This window comes from Micromesistius poutassou (genome assembly GCF_964030765.1).
Source record: "Micromesistius poutassou genome assembly, chromosome: 13".
Classification (NCBI taxonomy): domain Eukaryota; kingdom Metazoa; phylum Chordata; class Actinopteri; order Gadiformes; family Gadidae; genus Micromesistius; species Micromesistius poutassou.
Window position 1 is genome coordinate 740,185 of NC_140283.1, and position 19,898 is coordinate 760,082.

Consider the following 19,898-nt stretch of genomic DNA (forward strand, 5'->3'; position numbering starts at 1 on the left):
GGCTATAATGATTATAAAATGATTGGCATGGTATGAATTTGTTTTCATTGGTCAAAAAGCATACGTTAATGGAGTCTTGTGAGTTCTGATTGTGGGACAGTGGCTATAATGAAGCCTCATCTGGTGGACGGATCTGAATTGTTCCAGTAGTTAATAAGTCATAAGAGCTGCCAGTTGCTACAACCCATGGTTACTTTCAAGTAAAGAAAATAAAATGTGTTATTATAAAAGTACATTAAACGTGACAGTAGCGTATGATGCTGTCATACCAAGATACAATACTACAGCTCCTAATGATCTCAAGAAGCCAGAGAGCAACTCCTGACCGGAAAGTCTGACACTTAAAAAAGCTGACTCTGAAGCTGAGAGGTGCACTGTGGCCCCTAGAGGGAGACCTGGTCCACTGTGGCCCCTAGAGGGAGACCTGTTCCACTGGGGCCCCTAGAGGGAGACCTGTTCCACTGTGGCCCCTAGAGGGAGGCCTGGTCCACTGTGGCCCCTAGAGGGAGACCTGTTCCACTGGGGCCCCTAGAGGGAGACCTGTTCCACTGGGGCCCCTAGAGGGAGACCTGTTCCACTGGGGCCCCTAGAGGGAGACCTGTTCCACTGGGGCCCCTAGAGGGAGACCTGGTCCACTGTGGCCCCTAGAGGGAGACCTGGTGGTGTTCCACTGTGGCCCCTAGAGGGAGACCTGGTTCACTGTGGCCCCTAGAGGGAGGCCTGGTGCTGTTCCACTGTGGCCCCTAGAGGGAGGCCTGGTGCTGTTCCACTGTGGCCCCTAGAGGGAGGCCTGGTGCTGTTCCACTGGGGCTCCCCGTGGAAGGAACGCCACACAGTATCTGTAATGTTACAGCGCAGCTTAACCATACCATCTACGCTGTTGAATAAAGTTATATACAGGCGCAAGGTTGAACACCTCCGCAGCCATACTGGACAAGGAGATTACTACCTCGTCAAGTTGTCATGGGGGGTGTCTCATGTCAGCCCTATGATCAGATCCATCATCTACGTCACGGTACTTGTACGCGCTGACGGGCGTACAAGTACCGTTGTACGAGCAGCTCTTCACTGCTCTTTATCGCGCCTCGCCTGTCGTCTCCTCTTCAGTGTCACTACAGCCACCGGTTGTTACTGAGCCACATCTAGAAGATCTACTCCGGAAACATTACAACAGGCCCTGTAGATGCAAACATGAGTCGTCTCCTAGGAATGAGTCAAGTGCAGGTGTCCCATTCTGAGAGGTGAAGATCTGCATGGACGAGTTCCTGGGATGAACCGTTCTCCCATCACTGACCAGGAGAAGAACACCTCAACCTGTTGGTTCTTGTTGTGGGCCGACGCGTTTGTATTCGTCTGGCAGCTGATTGGAATCAAAGGCTTTGGGATTTATGATGAAGTTTAAGTCCAACCAAACCAGGACGTATGACGGAGAGGGCTTCAAGAGACGCGCCGCGTGCCTGTGCTTCAAGAACGAAGGAGAAGACGAGGTGAGCCCAGGTGCTGGAGACCTGGTTCTAGATGTAGACCTGCTCCTAGATCTAGCATTAAAAGTTGAATAATACATGGTTAGGGGACCCATTCGATGAGCCTATAAAAAGTACCACATTGGGGTAATAAAAAATGCATTGTGATTCCGTGAATGTCATGGCTTTTTTAAAAATAAATAATAAAAATCAACGCCAGGTAGGCCTATATTAAGTTTGATCTAGATGTTAGATGCTAGATGTTATCTAGATGCAGGCAGAAAAGATGCTTTTAGTTTGTAATTTATAGTTTAATATTAGTTATTAATTTAGTTTTTTTTTTTTTATCTAATTAGCTTCAGCATACTCCAGGGATGCTTATTTTAGGGATTTATGGATTTTTTTTATTCCTTAAAAAATGACAAGATGTGAAGAGAAAACACGTCTTTAAATGCTTAAACATTTTAAATGAATGCCCTGATAACTCCTGATCACTGCATTAAGTCAATGGACTGCTATGCTCCTGCTCCTGCAGGACTTCAGCACTAAGTCCGTGGAGGTTCAGGACTGGGTGTTAATGTGGGACAGGTGGATCCTAAAGCGTCACATCTCTGCCTGGTGACCACAGGCCGTCTCGATGGCGCACCATGTGACCCGGGTGCTTCTGGGGTGGGATGGGGTGACGAGTGCCGGGCTCTGTGCTTAACACCCACTGACCTATCTGCTGCAATTTATAGAAGCGGGGTGCAGGCCCAAGCTGTCCCTGACAGATTGACTTTCTCACTGGCATCCAGCGGCTTCTTCCAAACCATTAGGCCACCGGTCGCTGGCATATCGTCGGGATATTGGTGTCGATTGTAATATATCTTGAATATGAAAAGAATATCCAAAATCGAGAGAGAGATGGTCAGAGGTTAATAAAATATACATGATTTGATCTGCCTTATGGTTGGGCCTGTAGGCAGGCTGACCTCTCGAGGGCCAGTGCCAGGAGGTCTATAAAGATGTTGTAGACTACACAATAGGACAGGGGCCAAGCACTAGACCTTCAAAATGAAATCCATGTTGGACTCTTGATGTTGTTCGTCGTCGGCCTGCTAGCGTTACATTTTACCCGGTCAGCTCTGGGTCAGAGTGGTGGCAAGTCCTACTCCCATTCACAGGAACTGGAGGTTTGATTCTCCTTCCTCAGACCCACATGTTTCTCTCTGCTCTCCTCTGGCGAAAAAATGGATAAAAGCTTTTGTGAGTTTGAGAAATTGCACATTCGTGCATCACTAGCCTTGTGAGGAAAATGGGACATTTAGTTGATTTAATAATAAAAAGGCTGAATTTAAGAAAGACCTGTGAGTCCATATTCAATATTAAAATGAATTGGTGTCGATGATCAAAGTTAATTAATCCTGACTTAAAGACCAGGCAGTGGACATCCTCCTCACACTGTTTGTGTACATCTGTGAAGGCTGTTGTGATCCTTCTACAGCTGCTGGTCCACAGGTGGTGTGTGTCTCCTGGTCTGGTGTTTGGGTGTGTTACATGTTGTCTACAGACGGTGTGTTACATGTTGTCTACAGACGGTGTGTTACGTGTTGTCTACAGACGGTGTGTTACGTGTTGTCTACAGACGGTGTGTTACGTGTTGTCTACAGACGGTGTGTTACGTGTTGTCTACAGACGGTGTGTTACATGTTGTCTACAGACGGTGTGTTACATGTTGTCTACAGACGGTGTGTTACGTGTTGTCTACAGACGGTGTGTTACGTGTTGTCTACAGACGGTGTGTTACGTGTTGTCTACAGACGGTGTGTTACGTGTTGTCTACAGACGGTGTGTTACGTGTTGTCTACAGACGGTGTGTTACGTGTTGTCTACAGACGGTGTGTTACGTGTTGTCTACAGACGGTGTGTTACGTGTTGTCTACAGATGGTGTGTTACGTGTTGTCTACAGACGGTGTGTTACGTGTTGTCTACAGACGGTGTGTTACATGTTGTCTACAGACGGTGTGTTTCCTGGTGTTTGGGTGTGTTACGTGTTGTCTACAGACGGTGTGTTACATGTTGTCTACAGACGGTGTGTTACATGTTGTCTACAGACGGTGTGTTACATGTTGTCTACAAACGGTGTGTTACATGTTGTCTACAGACAGTGTGTTTCCTGGTGTTTGGGTGTGTTACATGTTGTCTACAGACAGTGTGTTTCCTGGTGTTTGGGTGTGTTACATGTTGTCTACAGACAGTGTGTTTCCTGGTGTTTGGGTGTGTTACGTGTTGTCTACAGCAGTGGCGGCTGGTGGTTTTTAAAGTGAGGGAGGAAGGACTGCGTGCTTGCTTGCCATTGGCCTGCTTGCACTGTTAGTGGCGTATGGTGGCATAAGTATGTGAGAATAAAGTTGTTTCAGGGTGTTTTGCTGAATTACGAAATAGAAGGGAGGGATAATTATGTGAATAAAATTGATACAAATCCACCAGTGGCAGCATTGTAATTTGAAAGCTGTTGGGCAGCATGTCTTGGACTACAAGGGCAGAAGGAAAGGATGCAATGCCAATTAGTGAAATCAGGCCTACTGTTGATTTGTAAAACTAAATAAAATTAAAGCTGCAAGCAGCATTTTACGGTGCCAAGCATAAGCTGACCAATAAACCATTAAGACCCTGACAGGCCATTAAAACCCTGACGCAGACCATGGAGACCCTGACAGACCTGACAGACTAACCCTAACCCTAACCTAAACCTAACCCTAACCATTAAGACCGTGATGCAGACCATAAAGAGTTGACAATTAAGACCATGACGCAGACCATAAAGAGTTGACAACGCTGGAATAGCCTCAGCTTGGATCTGGTGATGGGCGAACAAACTTTCATGATCGGATGTCAAAAAACCTAGGATCCTTAGGGAATTGAGTGTTTTTAACATTTTATCGAATTTAACAAGTTCAAAATAGTCGCAAATCGATCCAAATAAAGTCATAGGTTCTTGAGGCATATTTGTTCAGCATGAGGATATGCATGTGTGAACAAAGTTTCATGTCTGTAAGTAAAAACGTTTACTTACGAGATATGCTTGTTCAAAGTTTGCATTTTTGGACTGTTGCTATAGCACCTTTAGGCTGATTTAGATACAATTTGGACAGTTTCATCTTGACCTATGTGCCTTGGACTATACCAAGTCTGATGATGATTGGGTTAAGTTAACCCTGTTAACTTAAGTTAAGTTAAATTTGGACGATTTTTAGCCTCTGGCGGCCATGTTGTTTTGTAAATCAACTTAATTTCACTTGAGCAGTTGGAACTTTGGTCCCCAACAGCCACTAAGTCGGTCCCACTCAAATCAAACATTGCGTCTTAACTGTGGCGATTTTAGTGACAGGCCACGCCCATTTTGATGCCACGCCCTATTTGAAAATATGTTGACTTTACCTTGTTCAGAATTTGATTCTGAACAACTTTTGTATTGGGGTCAACATCATAGGAGTCAATTTTGATGTTGATATGAGCATTTAAGTCTTTTCGCAGTTTAAACCACACCCCTTTTAGAAGTCAATGGCTCATGGGTCCTTTAAAATTGAATGTACAGACTAATCTTAAAGACCGATTGAAGATAATGGGCCATAGATGATATGGGCTAAAGGATTTTTGTCAAAGTCAAAAAACCTGGGATCCTTAGGCAATTTAATGTTTTTAACTAAATTCAAGATGGCGGCAAATCTGGAAACCGGAAGTCATAGGTCTGTCTACAGACGGTGTGTTACGTGTTGTCTACAGACGGTGTGTTACATGTTGTCTACAGACGGTGTGTTACGTGTTGTCTACAGACGGTGTGTTACGTGTTGTCTACAGACGGTGTGTTACGTGTTGTCTACAGACGGTGTGTTACGTGTTGTCTACAGACGGTGTGTGTTTGGGTGTGTTACGTGTTGTCTACAGACGGTGTGTGTTTGGGTGTGTTACGTGTTGTCTACAGACGGTGTGTGTTTGGGTGTGTTACGTGTTGTCTACAGACGGTGTGTGTTTGGGTGTGTTACGTGTTGTCTACAGACGGTGTGTTACGTGTTGTCTACAGACGGTGTGTGTTTGGGTGTGTTACGTGTTGTCTACAGACGGTGTGTGTTTGGGTGTGTTACGTGTTGTCTACAGATGGTGTGTTTCCTGGTGTTTGGGTGGCCGGCCCTCTGGACTCTGTTAAGCTGTTTTGGTTTTCAAGCAGAAATGCAACTGCTGATCCAGTGTTTTTGGTTAAGCTTGTTTGGCTGGCTGGGTGTGCGTCTGTGTGAATACGACTTGTTTGTGTGTGCGCGTGATGTTTTTCTGTCTCTGTGTGTAGTTCTGAATAAGGACACTGGTTGTGATAGTGTTTAACAGTTGTGTGTAGTTCTTGTGTGATCTATGTGATCTGAATTCAACCTGGTCAGATTGGGAGTTAAAGATTGAAATCCTAAAGGGGTAAATCTGGAGCGACTCTGGCTACTTGTCTGTAATTCTTGTGTAAATATTGACATTGTTTTGCTTAAACAATTATTGGATTTGTTTGCTTGTTTTCCAGATTAATTGTGAATTCTGTTAGAAATAATAATTGAGTAGTTTATTGACATGCTTCAGTCCCTTTATGTGAAGATGTTCTCAGTATTCTCACTCACACTGTACACTTCATGCAGTGTACAGTACGTTGACAGTTCCTTGATTCTTTCTCCATCTCATCTGCAACTGTGCAGCCTGCAAGCCACAATGTGAAAGAGTAGGCCAGCACACTGTCAATGGTGGACCTGTAAAAGGACACAAGTAGCTTCCCACCCAGCCTGTTCCTCCTTGGCACTCTCAGGAAATGGATGCGTTGATGGTTCCCTGGAATTTGAAGGAGGGTACCCTCTCTATACAGTCTCCGTCGATGTAGGGTTGGTTTTGTGCCTCCTAAAATCTATGATGACCTTGTTTTTTTTGGTATTGAGAGTGAGGTTAGTCCAATCACACCACTCAGCTGCTGCACCTCTGCCCTGTAGGCAGACTCATCCCAGGGGCCCGAGGACCCTTACTGTGGGTCATGTGACCCCAGGGGCCCGAGGACCCTTACTGTGGGTCATGTGACCCCAGACATGGGGGGGCCCCCCAGTGCGGAGGGCCTGGAGACGGTCGGGATGTTTGACCAATGCGCTCTGACGCACCGGGCTGTAGCTAATGGCTGTCAACTACGTTTCTCTAGCATTTCTCTGTTCATATTCAGATCCAGAGTTTTTTACTCTTCCAAGATCGAATATTCTAATAAAGAATTGAAAAATTCAGTTTGAAAGAAGATGCAGGTATCCTGATTTTGATGTACAGCTAGTGTTGTCTCTAAATGTCAGATAAACAGTAAAGACCTAGTAGGTCAGTACTAGCCGTCCCTGGAGGAAGCTATTGGTGCTTCTCTCATGGCTGCAGGTCGATGAGGCGTTTGGACATTTGAACTGTAGGGCTGGACTCAAACAGATGACACGGCTTGTTGGAGGAGGTCCTACATCTTTACATCTGTTACTATCTTGACTAAGGAGAGAGATGCAATTATTGTTAATGAGAATTTGAATATCCCAGGTTCTGAAAGTAACACCAAACAAGCCACCCTTTACCCCCCATAAGGATGACCAAGTCATGCTAGGGTGGACCTCTACTGCTGATCCAGGGAATCACAAGGACTGGGAAGGACATGGACTCATGGTTAGTGGTAGTTTGGTGGTAGTTGTACTGTGTAGAGATACACAGAGGGCTGTAGTAGTACTATGTAGAGGTACACAGAGGGCTGTAGTAGTACTGTGTAGAGGTACACAGAGGGGTGTAGTAGTACTATGTAGAGGTACACAGAGGGCTGTAGTAGTAGTTTGGTGGTAGTTGTACTGTGTAGAGATACACAGAGGGCTGTAGTAGTACTATGTAGAGGTACACAGAGGGCTGTAGTAGTAGTTTGGTGGTAGTTGTACTGTGTAGAGGTACACAGAGGGGTGTAGTAGTACTGTGTAGAGCAGGGGTTCTCAAAGTTTTGACAGCTGAGGGCCAAGGAAAAATAAATAAAACGGAAAGAAATCCCATTTGTAATCATTTTAATGACCCAGGTTGCATCTCTACAGTTACATGTATTGGTCGGCAAAACCTGGCAAAACCAGAGAAAACCTTGAGAAACATTGTAACTAACACAATCCCTGGGGTTCTCTGCCCTATACAGTCGAATTTGGGATATAACAGTCCTGTGTGCATTTCAGAATAAAAACTTATTTAGAACAGAAAAATATATATATTCAAATTATTATTTTTTTTAAACTTACATCTGTACGTCATTGCGGGCCACCAGGAATGTTTCTGTGGGCCGCCATTGGCCCGCACTTTGAGAACCAATGGTGTAGAGGTACACAGAGGGCTGTAGTAGTACTGTGTAGAGGTACACAGAGGGCTGTAGTAGTACTGTGTAGAGGTACACAGAGGGCTGTAGTAGTACTGTGTAGAGGTACACAGAGGGCTGTAGTAGTACTGTGTAGAGGTACACAGAGGGCTGTAGTAGTACTGTGTAAAGGTACACAGAGGGCTGTAGTAGTACTGTGTAGAGGTACACAGGGCTGTAGTAGTTTGGTGGTAGTTGTACTGTGCAGAGCTGGAGGTACAGAGGGGTGTAGTAGTTTGGTGGTAGTTGTACTGTGTACAGGTACACAGGGGTGTAGTAGTTTGGTGGTAGTAGTACTGTGAAGAGGTACACAGGGGTGTAGTAGTTTGGTGGTAGTAGTACTGTGAAGAGGTACACAGAGGGCTGTAGTAGTTTGGTGGTAGTAGTACTGTGTAGAGGTACAGAGGGGTGTAGTAGTTTGGTGGTAGTTGTACTGTGTAGAGCTGGAGGTACAGAGGGGTGTAGTAGTTTGGTGGTAGTTGTACTGTGTAGAGGGGTGTAGTAGTTTGGTGGTAGTTGTACTGTGTAGAGGGGTGTAGTAGTTTGGTGGTAGTTGTACTGTGTAGAGGTACAGAGGGGTGTAGTAGTTTGGTGGTAGTTGTACTGTGAAGAGGTACACAGAGGGCTGTAGTAGTTTGGTGGTAGTAGTACTGTGTAGAGGTACAGAGGGGTGTAGTAGTTTGGTGGTAGTTGTACTGTGTAGAGCTGGAGGTACAGAGGGGTGTAGTAGTTTGGTGGTAGTTGTACTGTGTAGAGCTGGAGGTACAGAGGGGTGTAGTAGTTTGGTGGTAGTAGTACTGTGTAGAGGTACAGAGGGGTGTAGTAGTTTGGTGGTAGTTGTACTGTGTAGAGCTGGAGGTACAGAGGGGTGTAGTAGTTTGGTGGTAGTTGTACTGTGTAGATGTACTGTTACGGTGCCCAGATAGCTCTGTTAGCAGCATTTGGACAACATAAAGAGTCTGACGACAGGGTTAAGGGGAAAATCAATGTCTTTACTTGTGGAAAACAGTGATCTTTTAGTTCCACACAAGAGGAACAACCGACTGCAACCGACCCCATCAACCGAAAAGGCCAAGGTGGTTACCACATGACAGGCAAGAAAAATGTATAAAGGAAAAACTTCACACTCACTAGCTGGGTGGAGCAGCTGACCTGACCCCCGAGCCCGACGCACAATTCTCGGAGCAGACAAATCAAAACAGTGCATCTTCCGGGTAAACTAACTGACTACCCTTGCTGATCCTATTCTTAAGATGAAGAAAGTAACCACCAAGGTAAAACGAAAGTAATGAATGTAAAGTGTTGAAAGTATTTAGCAATGTTTAACAATGTTTAACCGAAGGTACAGGTGTGCCAGCATCTGTGCTCAATAGGAGTGTAACAAAGCGCATTTCGTTACTTACTTTTGCACATGGGGGTAATTATGTTTTTCTGCACAAGTGGTGTCAGAAGTGTCAAGATATCCACACCGAGAACAAACATGATGACGAGTAAAGGAAAGCCAGATGGACAGCAGGAACCAGATGATGGAGTGGGCACATCAGCAGATACAGGTCCTGGGGCAGAGGCTACAGCAGAAGAGAAGCTGGAAGAGCTAACAGATCTGCTGAAAAATCTTGTTCGATCTCAGGCTGTAAAAGAGCGACAGTTGGAGAAAGAGTCTGCTCTGCAAGAACAGCGATGGAAAAGCATGCAACATCAATTTTCACAAATACAGCAGCAAGTAAACTTGATAAGAGAATAAAATGGAAATGAACATGAAAACCAAGCTGATGATGATGATGATGATGATGATGATGATGATGATGACGATGATGATGGTGAAGTTCTGGGTGAGATGACCAGACAAAGTTTCAGGCCAGAGGAAAGCGAAGTTGAGCTCCGACACAAGACTGTAATGGAAAGGAGAACATAGTGTGAAGCGTGTGCAGAGTGGGACTGGTAAATATGTGTGGTGCAATATGGGGTGGTAGACGTGAGTGCTGTACATGTACAAAGTGAAGTTGTTTGTGTTAACGCTTACCTGTCCGGTCCTGTGTCTGCTCCAGGGTGCGCGGCCAAAAGATTCCCCCGGGGGCATGGGCACCGTGATAAACGTTCCGGGAGAGACCAAGTGGCAGGATAGGAAGAGGGGGTGTTCCAAATGTTCGGGGGTTATTTCTATGTGTTGTAAATATGTTTCAAATGTTTATTGACAGGGGCATAGCATTAACAGAAGGGTTGTACATATCAAGGGCTAGAGGTAAAATGGGAAGTTATCATTTGGTGAGATAGCCATGGGATACTATTTTAATATTACCTCTTTAGTGGAAGAGTCCAGGGGTAATTTCCAGTGGCACGGTATATAAGGCGCCATTTACTACCGGTCTGGGGCTGGTTGGAGCTATGACCCTCCTTACTCTGTAAACTGTTGCTGGTATGAAGACTGCAAGAATAAGTCATTGAAAAGTGGGAAACCTGGCTGTCATCTACAACTTTTTCTTTGGTATCATCCAGCCACTCACAGGGTCGCCTTTCACAGAGAGAGAGAGCGTGAGCCGCCATCTTCCACTGGGCTTTATATGAGTGGGGGCGGCGCCAACAATCAGGAGAGCCAGTCAGCACCTCGTAGCCACAAGGCTCCGCCTCCAGGAGTTGATTGAATGCAGGAGCAAGGCAAAACCAACATATTAGTGCAAACACACAAAGCCAAAACAAAAGGCAGTACAATATAGTACTACCACGTAACAGGTACATAGAGGGCTGTAGTAGTTTGGTGGTAGTTGTACTGTGTAGAGGTGGAGGTACACAGAGGGCTGTAGTAGTTGTACTGTGTACAGGTACACAGAGGGCTGTAGTAGTTGTACTGTGTACAGGTACACAGGGGTGTAGTAGTTTAGTGGTAGTTGTACTGTGTACAGGTACACAGAGGGCTGTAGTAGTTTGGTGGTAGTTGTACTGTGTACAGGTACACAGGGGTGTAGTAGTTTGGTGGTAGTTGTACTGTGTACAGGTACACAGAGGGCTGTAGTAGTTTGGTGGTAGTTATACTGTGTACAGGTACACAGGTGTAGTAGTTTGGTGGTAGTTGTACTGTGTACAGGTACACAGAGGGCTGTAGTAGTTTGGTGGTAGTTGCTCTTTTTTTGGTTTGTTCTGCAAAAAACGTTTGTTTGTGTTGGCACATTCAATTTACAATAATAAAAACAATATTTGTGTTATTTGCCTTTAAAAACGGTCCTGTGTTTTAACATGCATTCAGGGGAAAGCAAAATGCTTGCTAAACATGCTTCAGTTGGGTCTCACAGTTGGCAGTAGAAACTATTTTCTACCACTCACCTTATAGTGATTGATAAACTTAAGCATTCCATTCAGTGGTTATGAAAATGGATTCAGATTTAGCGTTTTGATGATGCATTCACCTCATAAATCATGATACATTGCTCTCCCCTACATGAAAATACATATGCCGCTTTGAATAATAAAAGTATTGGTATTGGTATCAATATCGGTGATTCTGATCCAGTATTACTTGATATTGGATCAAAACCAAATTTTGCAGTATCGGCCACCACTAATCAAACCTACGAGATGAAAATATGTACCTAATGTTAAAGGGGTGTTGCAGTCAAAGTGTCGGAGAAGCTGAACATCTCTCGGACATCAACCTGAACGCAGAGCTGAACCTTTTCCTAGATGGATGGATTAAAACTAATACAGCGGGGGAGTGAGCCTCACGCCTCTTGCCCACTGTACTGGTTGATATTTCCATCATATTGCCCACCTATCCCAAGTGGTGATGTCAGGGTTCCTCTTTTATCAGACTGTCTAGTGCAGTCATGTGACCCCCCCAATAAAGCAGTTCTAACACCATTATGTTTGCTCTGTAATTGTTATTATTTTATTTCCAATGTATTAAAAGTAGTTTGCTCTGTCAAAGAGAGCAAGGATAGCTGCCGTTTACACCTTTTTTTTTTTTTATAAATGTTTGCATTTGTCTGTTTCTATCTATGCGTTCTTCCTGGGGGAAGGTCACCATAGGATAAAGGAATATTCTGCTCAGTTGTATACACAACAGGGAAACTCAAGGTATTGAACGTACATGTAAACAGCTTTACCTAGAATAACCAAAATATGGACAGTACCCAGAACGGGTAATTGTTATATTAATGTTTAAACCAGCAGATGTGTGATTTGCTGTTATTCCTCTAGTATAGATGGGGGGACAAATGTTTTGTACTGCAGTTTTGTACTCTGAGAAACACACAGATGTCTAACTGCAAACCTGATGTGTATCTGCAAATTCTATCTATTGTGTAAATATGTTTTACACACACTTGATTCACCCACTTGAATGCATTCACACAAAAGGTTTTCCCATGTTTACATGGTGTTACAATACTTTGACCCCAATCTGATTCCCTACATGGAACAATAGTGTTTCTCTCCCAATGGTGGTGATCCTGTCAGTCTGGGGTGGGCCTAGTCTCCCAACCTGAGGATCTCTTCTGCTTGCAGGTGCTGCTGGTGAGCAGCAGCCGGCACCCAGACCAGTGGATAGTTCCAGGGGGGGGCGTGGAGCCAGAGGAGGAGCCCGGGGGAGCCGCGGTCAGGGAGGTGTATGAGGAGGTGAGGAGGAGACACACATGGGACATGTAAGGCATAATCACCAAGAGGCAGGGCAATAAACAGTTTGATATGCCCGGCTCGTGGACGGCTTACCACCTGAGACGAAGTCGAGGGCGGTAACCTCTACAGCTAACCCAGCTGTAGAGAGGACTAACCCAGCTGTAGAGGACTAACCCAGCTGTAGAGAGGACTAACCCAACTGTAGAGGACTAACCCAGCTGTAGAGAGGACTAACCCAGCTGTAGAGAGGACTAACCCAGCTGTAGAGGACTAACCCAGCTGTAGAGGACTAACCCAACTGTAGAGGACTAACCCAGCTGTAGAGGACTAACCCAGCTGTAGAGAGGACTAACCCAGCTGTAGAGGACTAACCCAGCTGTAGAGGACTAACCCAGCTGTAGAGAGGACTAACCCAGCTGTAGAGGACTAACCCAGCTGTAGAGAGGACTAACCCAACTGTAGAGAGGACTAACCCAGCTGTAGAGGACTAACCCAGCTGTAGAGGACTAACCCAGCTGTAGAGAGGACTAACCCAGCTGTAGAGGACTAACCCAGCTGTAGAGAGGACTAACCCAGCTGTAGAGGACTAACCCAGCTGTAGAGAGGACTAACCCAGCTGTAGAGGACTAACCCAGCTGTAGAGAGGACTAACCCAGCTGTAGAGGACTAACCCAGCTGTAGAGGACTAACCCAGCTGTAGAGAGGACTAACCCAGCTGTAGAGAGGACTAACCCAGCTGTAGAGGACTAACCCAGCTGTAGAGAGGACTAACCCAGCTGTAGAGGACTAACCCAGCTGTAGAGGACTAACCCAGCTGTAGAGAGGACTAACCCAGCTGTAGAGAGGACTAACCCAGCTGTATAGAGGACTAACCCAGCTGTAGAGGACTAACCCAGCTGTAGAGAGGACTAACCCAGCTGTAGAGGACTAACCCAGCTGTAGAGAGGACTAACCCAGCTGTAGAGGACTAACCCAGCTGTAGAGGACTAACCCAGCTGTAGAGAGGACTAACCCAGCTGTAGAGAGGACTAACCCAGCTGTAGAGAGGACTAACCCAGCTGTAGAGGACTAACCCAGCTGTAGAGGACTAACCCAGCTGTAGAGAGGACTAACCCAGCTGTAGAGGACTAACCCAGCTGTAGAGGACTAACCCAGCTGTAGAGAGGACTAACCCAGCTGTAGAGAGGACTAACCCAGCTGTAGAGAGGACTAACCCAGCTGTAGAGAGGACTAACCCAGCTGTAGAGGACTAACCCAGCTGTAGAGGACTAACCCAGCTGTAGAGAGGACTAACCCAGCTGTAGAGGACTAACCCAGCTGTAGAGGACTAACCCAGCTGTAGAGAGGACTAACCCAGCTGTAGAGGACTAACCCAGCTGTAGAGAGGACTAACCCAGCTGTAGAGGACTAACCCAGCTGTAGAGGACTAACCCAGCTGTAGAGAGGACTAACCCAGCTGTAGAGGACTAACCCAGCTGTAGAGAGGACTAACCCAGCTGTAGAGGACTAACCCAGCTGTAGAGGACTAACCCAGCTGTAGAGGACTAACCCAGCTGTAGAGAGGACTAACCCAGCTGTAGAGAGGACTAACCCAGCTGTAGAGAGGACTAACCCAGCTGTAGAGGACTAACCCAGCTGTAGAGGACTAACCCAGCTGTAGAGAGGACTAACCCAGCTGTAGAGGACTAACCCAGCTGTAGAGGACTAACCCAGCTGTAGAGGACTAACCCAGCTGTAGAGGACTAACCCAGCTGTAGAGAGGACTAACCCAGCTGTAGAGAGGACTAACCCAGCTGTAGAGAGGACTAACCCAGCTGTAGAGGACTAACCCAGCTGTAGAGGACTAACCCAGCTGTAGAGGACTAACCCAGCTGTAGAGAGGACTAACCCAGCTGTAGAGAGGACTAACCCAGCTGTAGAGGACTAACCCAGCTGTAGAGAGGACTAACCCAGCTGTAGAGAGGACTAACCCAGCTGTAGAGGACTAACCCAGCTGTAGAGAGGACTAACCCAGCTGTAGAGAGGACTAACCCAGCTGTAGAGAGGACTAACCCAGCTGTAGAGAGGACTAACCCAGCTGTAGAGGACTAACCCAGCTGTAGAGAGGACTAACCCAGCTGTAGAGAGGACTAACCCAGCTGTAGAGGACTAACCCAGCTGTAGAGAGGACTAACCCAGCTGTAGAGAGGACTAACCCAGCTGTAGAGAGGACTAACCCAGCTGTAGAGGACTAACCCAGCTGTAGAGGACTAACCCAGCTGTAGAGAGGACTAACCCAGCTGTAGAGGACTAACCCAGCTGTAGAGAGGACTAACCCAGCTGTAGAGGACTAACCCAGCTGTAGAGAGGACTAACCCAGCTGTAGAGAGGACTAACCCAGCTGTAGAGAGGACTAACCCAGCTGTAGAGGACTAACCCAGCTGTAGAGGACTAACCCAGCTGTAGAGGACTAACCCAGCTGTAGAGGACTAACCCAGCTGTAGAGAGGACTAACCCAGCTGTAGAGAGGACTAACCCAGCTGTAGAGGACTAACCCAGCTGTAGAGAGGACTAACCCAGCTGTAGAGAGGACTAACCCAGCTGTAGAGGACTAACCCAGCTGTAGAGAGGACTAACCCAGCTGTAGAGGACTAACCCAGCTGTAGAGAGGACTAACCCAGCTGTAGAGGACTAACCCAGCTGTAGAGGACTAACCCAGCTGTAGAGGACTAACCCAGCTGTAGAGGACTAACCCAGCTGTAGAGGACTAACCCAGCTGTAGAGAGGACTAACCCAGCTGTAGAGAGGACTAACCCAGCTGTAGAGGACTAACCCAGCTGTAGAGGACTAACCCAGCTGTAGAGGACTAACCCAGCTGTAGAGGACTAACCCAGCTGTAGAGGACTAACCCAGCTGTAGAGAGGACTAACCCAGCTGTAGAGGACTAACCCAGCTGTAGAGGACTAACCCAGCTGTAGAGAGGACTAACCCAGCTGTAGAGGACTAACCCAGCTGTAGAGGACTAACCCAGCTGTAGAGAGGACTAACCCAGCTGTAGAGAGGACTAACCCAGCTGTAGAGGACTAACCCAGCTGTAGAGAGGACTAACCCAGCTGTAGAGAGGACTAACCCAGCTGTAGAGGACTAACCCAGCTGTAGAGGACTAACCCAGCTGTAGAGAGGACTAACCCAGCTGTAGAGGACTAACCCAGCTGTAGAGAGGACTAACCCAGCTGTAGAGAGGACTAACCCAGCTGTAGAGGACTAACCCAGCTGTAGAGGACTAACCCAGCTGTAGAGAGGACTAACCCAGCTGTAGAGGACTAACCCAGCTGTAGAGAGGACTAACCCAGCTGTAGAGGACTAACCCAGCTGTAGAGAGGACTAACCCAGCTGTAGAGGACTAACCCAGCTGTAGAGAGGACTAACCCAGCTGTAGAGAGGACTAACCCAGCTGTAGAGGACTAACCCAGCTGTAGAGGACTAACCCAGCTGTAGAGAGGACTAACCCAGCTGTAGAGGACTAACCCAGCTGTAGAGGACTAACCCAGCTGTAGAGAGGACTAACCCAGCTGTAGAGGACTAACCCAGCTGTAGAGAGGACTAACCCAGCTGTAGAGGACTAACCCAGCTGTAGAGGACTAACCCAGCTGTAGAGAGGACTAACCCAGCTGTAGAGGACTAACCCAGCTGTAGAGGACTAACCCAGCTGTAGAGGACTAACCCAGCTGTAGAGAGGACTAACCCAGCTGTAGAGGACTAACCCAGCTGTAGAGAGGACTAACCCAGCTGTAGAGGACTAACCCAGCTGTAGAGAGGACTAACCCAGCTGTAGAGGAGCAGCTAGGAGAAAAACCTTGTCTCCTCTCTAAACCAATCGTAACACACCGCCCTCCTTCGAAAAACTCTTCGAAGAACTCTTCGAAGGAGGGGGGCATGTTACGAGATCAAAAGAAAAGTTACCTTTCTTTTAATCGCGTTTGAATTCCAGACAGAGGGTTCACTTTTTAGGTGAAAAACTCCTATGAATCAATACATATAATAAATACCATAAAAAATGGTACCAATAATACCTAGGTGGGTCTCAATCTATCGCACAGCCCACATGTAGAATGTTCTCTGATAAAGGGACTGACCAACAGAAGACAAAGAAACTCCCAGTCAACCTCAGAACCAGTTCAGCTGGAGCAGCCTGGTGGAGACGTATCCCAGTTTCATCCTCCAACCCTTTTGATTGCTGCTATATATTGATCTGGTTCTCTGTGATGTTTTAATGTATTTCCATGTGTTTTTTACTTGTTGTTATTACATTCTGTATATGTTTAAGTGACTCTCTCTGTATCTGTTTGTCTATCTCTCTACGCAGGCTGGTGTGAAGGGGAAGCTTGGAAGACTGCTGGGTGTTTTCGAGGTAAGTAAATCATTTTCAGTTATGGAAAGTATAAACTGGCATATATTATTTCTTATGGCCGTTCAGTGCTTCGGTACTTAATACAAAATACGACGATACCAGTCACGTAGGAAGGCTGCTTGCTCCTCACCAGCTCATGGTTACCTTCATAGAAAGACGTTTATTACTATCATTACAATTCCAACAGGTAGAGAAACTCGACTAAACAGTTCGATCTGCACTCACACTGGGTGCAGACGACTCATACTGTAGTCCTCTGCTTGCTCTCATCGCAGCACAACCAGGACCGAAAGCACAGGACCTACGTCTATGTTCTCACCGTGACGGAGATCCTGGAGGACTGGGAGGACTCTGTCACCATCGGTACGGCCTCCTGTCACCTCAACACCAGGCCAATAGAGCTGTTGGTCTGGCATTATTTATATTCTTTTACTTAATGCGTATGAACTCAGCAAGTGAAGACTTTAAATACCGCATTCAGCCGTATAAATAGAGCGTAGCCTGTTGTGTTGGCTGTAGAGCGTTGTGGTCACCCACACCCAGCAGCGCTGCCGTAGCCCCTCTCTATAAGCTATGGCTCTGAGTGTATTCTGTTTGTTTTCCATAACACTTACTCTAACAGGCAAACGCTAGTCCACTACCAGGTGGCAATTTATAGTTTAGCTGTCACCCTTAAGCAGACCCTTATTCAAATCAATCTTTGCCTCTTTTAAGGGGAAATAATAATCCTGGTTTTGATGTTTAACCAGTCCCAGCACATGTTATATTTATATATGATCGACATATAAAATATGTCTGGGTTTAATTATCCCAAATTAATAAGATCTTAACGGTGTGAGGAGCACTTCAGTCTACATTTCTGCCCACATTGTATTATTATTCGTTTTATTAAGTTCAATATATTATAATACCTTATGTATTCCATAGTTTGGGTTAAGTTTTAGTTAGTAAAAAGGTTCCTGTGCATGTGGGGGTCTCTAGGTCTATGGTGGTCACAGTTTGCCCCTTTGACTAGATCTTTGTCTAGCATCATGAAAAAGTGAAGAAATGGAAATGACTCTTCTGTCCCTCTGTCTCGCTGTCCCTCTGTCTCTCTATCTCTCTGTCCCTCTGTCTCTCTGTCTCTCTGTCCCTCCCTCTCTCTCTCTCTATCTCTCTGTCCCTCTGTCTCGCTGTCCCTCTGTCTCTCTATCTCTCTGTCCCTCTGTCTCTCTGTCCCTCTGTCTCTCTGTCTCTGTCTCTCTGTCTCTCTGTCCCTCTATCTCTCTGTCCCTCTATCTCTCTGTCCCTCTGTCTCTCTGTCCCTCTGTCCCTCTGTCTCTCTGTCTCTCTGTCTCTCTGTCCCTCTGTCTCTCTGTCTCTCTGTCCCTCCCTCTGTCTCTCTGTCTCTCTGTCCCTCCCTCTCTCTCTCTCTATCTCTCTGTCCCTCTGTCTCTCTGTCCCTCTATCTCTCTGTCTCTCTGTCCCTCTGTCTCTCTGTCCCTCTATCTCTGTCTCTCTGTCCATCTGTCTCTCTGTCCCTCTATCTCTCTGTCTCTCTGTCCCTCTATCTCTCTGTCCCTCTGTCTCTCTGTCCCTCTATCTCTCTGTCTCTCTGTCCCTCTATCTCTCTGTCCCTCTGTCTCTCTGTCACTCTATCTCTCTGTCTCTCTGTCTCTCTATCTCTCTGTCCCTCTATCTCTCTGTCTCTCTGTCTCTCTATCCCTCTGTCCCTCTCTCTCTCTGTCTCTCTGTCTCTCTATCCCTCTGTCCCTCTCTCTCTCTGTCTCTCTGTCCCTCTGTCCCTCTGTCTCTCTGTCCCCATTCTCGTTCTCACAGGAAGGAAGCGGAAGTGGTTCAAGATTGATGATGCCCTCCAAGTGCTGCAGAATCACAAACCTGTCCACGCGGAGTATCTGATCCGACTCACCGCTGCGGCCTGTGGCGCCCCCTGCAGTCCGAGCTGTGCCGACAGCAATGGCAACAGCCCTGCGTCTGCGCTGACCCACAGCAGCAGCCCGCACTACGGCCTCTCCACGCAGATAACAGACAACACAGAGAGCCACCAAGGAGGACATAACTGGACATAGCCTCGTTAGAGGTCTTCAAATGCAAATATTGTGTCTTGAAAATATGTATTTACAATATTGACTTTGGTTGAGTGGATCTAAAACCTTTCAATGGTGTGGCAGAAGGTGCGATGTATGATTAAATATGAAATTGTATCTAGATATTTTCATAAAAACATTTATTAGCTATTACAACACATTCTTCCTGGAAAAATCAAGTGCGTAAGAGCAAATTAGAATTGTTTTGTAAAGGTCCTATGTTTGAAGTGCTGGAGAGTGTAATACAATACACAGCATTCATATTGGTATTCCTTTAGGCAGTCGCTCCTCTGATAACTCACTGCCAAATTGTATCTATAAAGTGATGCATTGAGACATTTAGAAGGGATCTATATGAATGAATTTAGCAATTTAAGTGAAATAACACTGCTTTTTTAAGACAGTAAATGTTGTTTTTTTAAGTATAAGATCTGTACACTATGTGAAAGGTAAACTTGCTGGATGTTTCTCGGAAATATTTGAGCTTTGTGGTTGAAATGACAGTAGGCTGATAGCTGTACCATTTCATGCCATGAACGAAAAATATGTATTTGAGTCGATACTTTTCTCCGAGTCCGATATGGAGCAGAACTATGGGGAATAAAAATAGCATCAGTTTTTTTAATGACCTAATTTTTTGGTAAGAAAATGAATAGGGAAAAATGGGGGAAAAAATACAAAAGTTACAACAAATGTGCCTTTTGATTACAAAGTGCATTTTTATGAAAAGCTAAGAAATTAATATTTATAGGTTAAATGTGGTTTAAAGTGCCTTTTACTCTCTGTATTTAAATGTGTTCTAATACATCACAGGTACCAACGTTTTATATTGAGAATATATTTAACCATGAAATGGTGTAAGGCGTTTACAGTACACACTACACAATGTAATAAAGGATGGGATGACGTCATCGAGTGTACGGTTGCATTATTGTAACTTTTAACT

General features: G+C 45.9%; 1 protein-coding gene across 1 annotated transcript; it reads left to right on the forward strand.

The window, feature by feature from the left end:
- Positions 1 to 1,060: 1,060 nt before the first annotated feature.
- On the forward strand, positions 1,061 to 19,811 carry nudt4a (nudix (nucleoside diphosphate linked moiety X)-type motif 4a). Its single transcript, XM_084477703.1, has 5 exons — positions 1,061 to 1,487; positions 12,365 to 12,475; positions 16,821 to 16,865; positions 17,141 to 17,228; positions 18,684 to 19,811. The coding sequence occupies exons 1-5, from the start codon at positions 1,389 to 1,391 to the stop codon at positions 18,932 to 18,934; spliced, it is 594 nt and encodes a 197-aa protein (XP_084333829.1). The 5' UTR covers positions 1,061 to 1,388; the 3' UTR covers positions 18,935 to 19,811.
- The last annotated feature ends 87 nt before the right edge of the window (positions 19,812 to 19,898 follow it).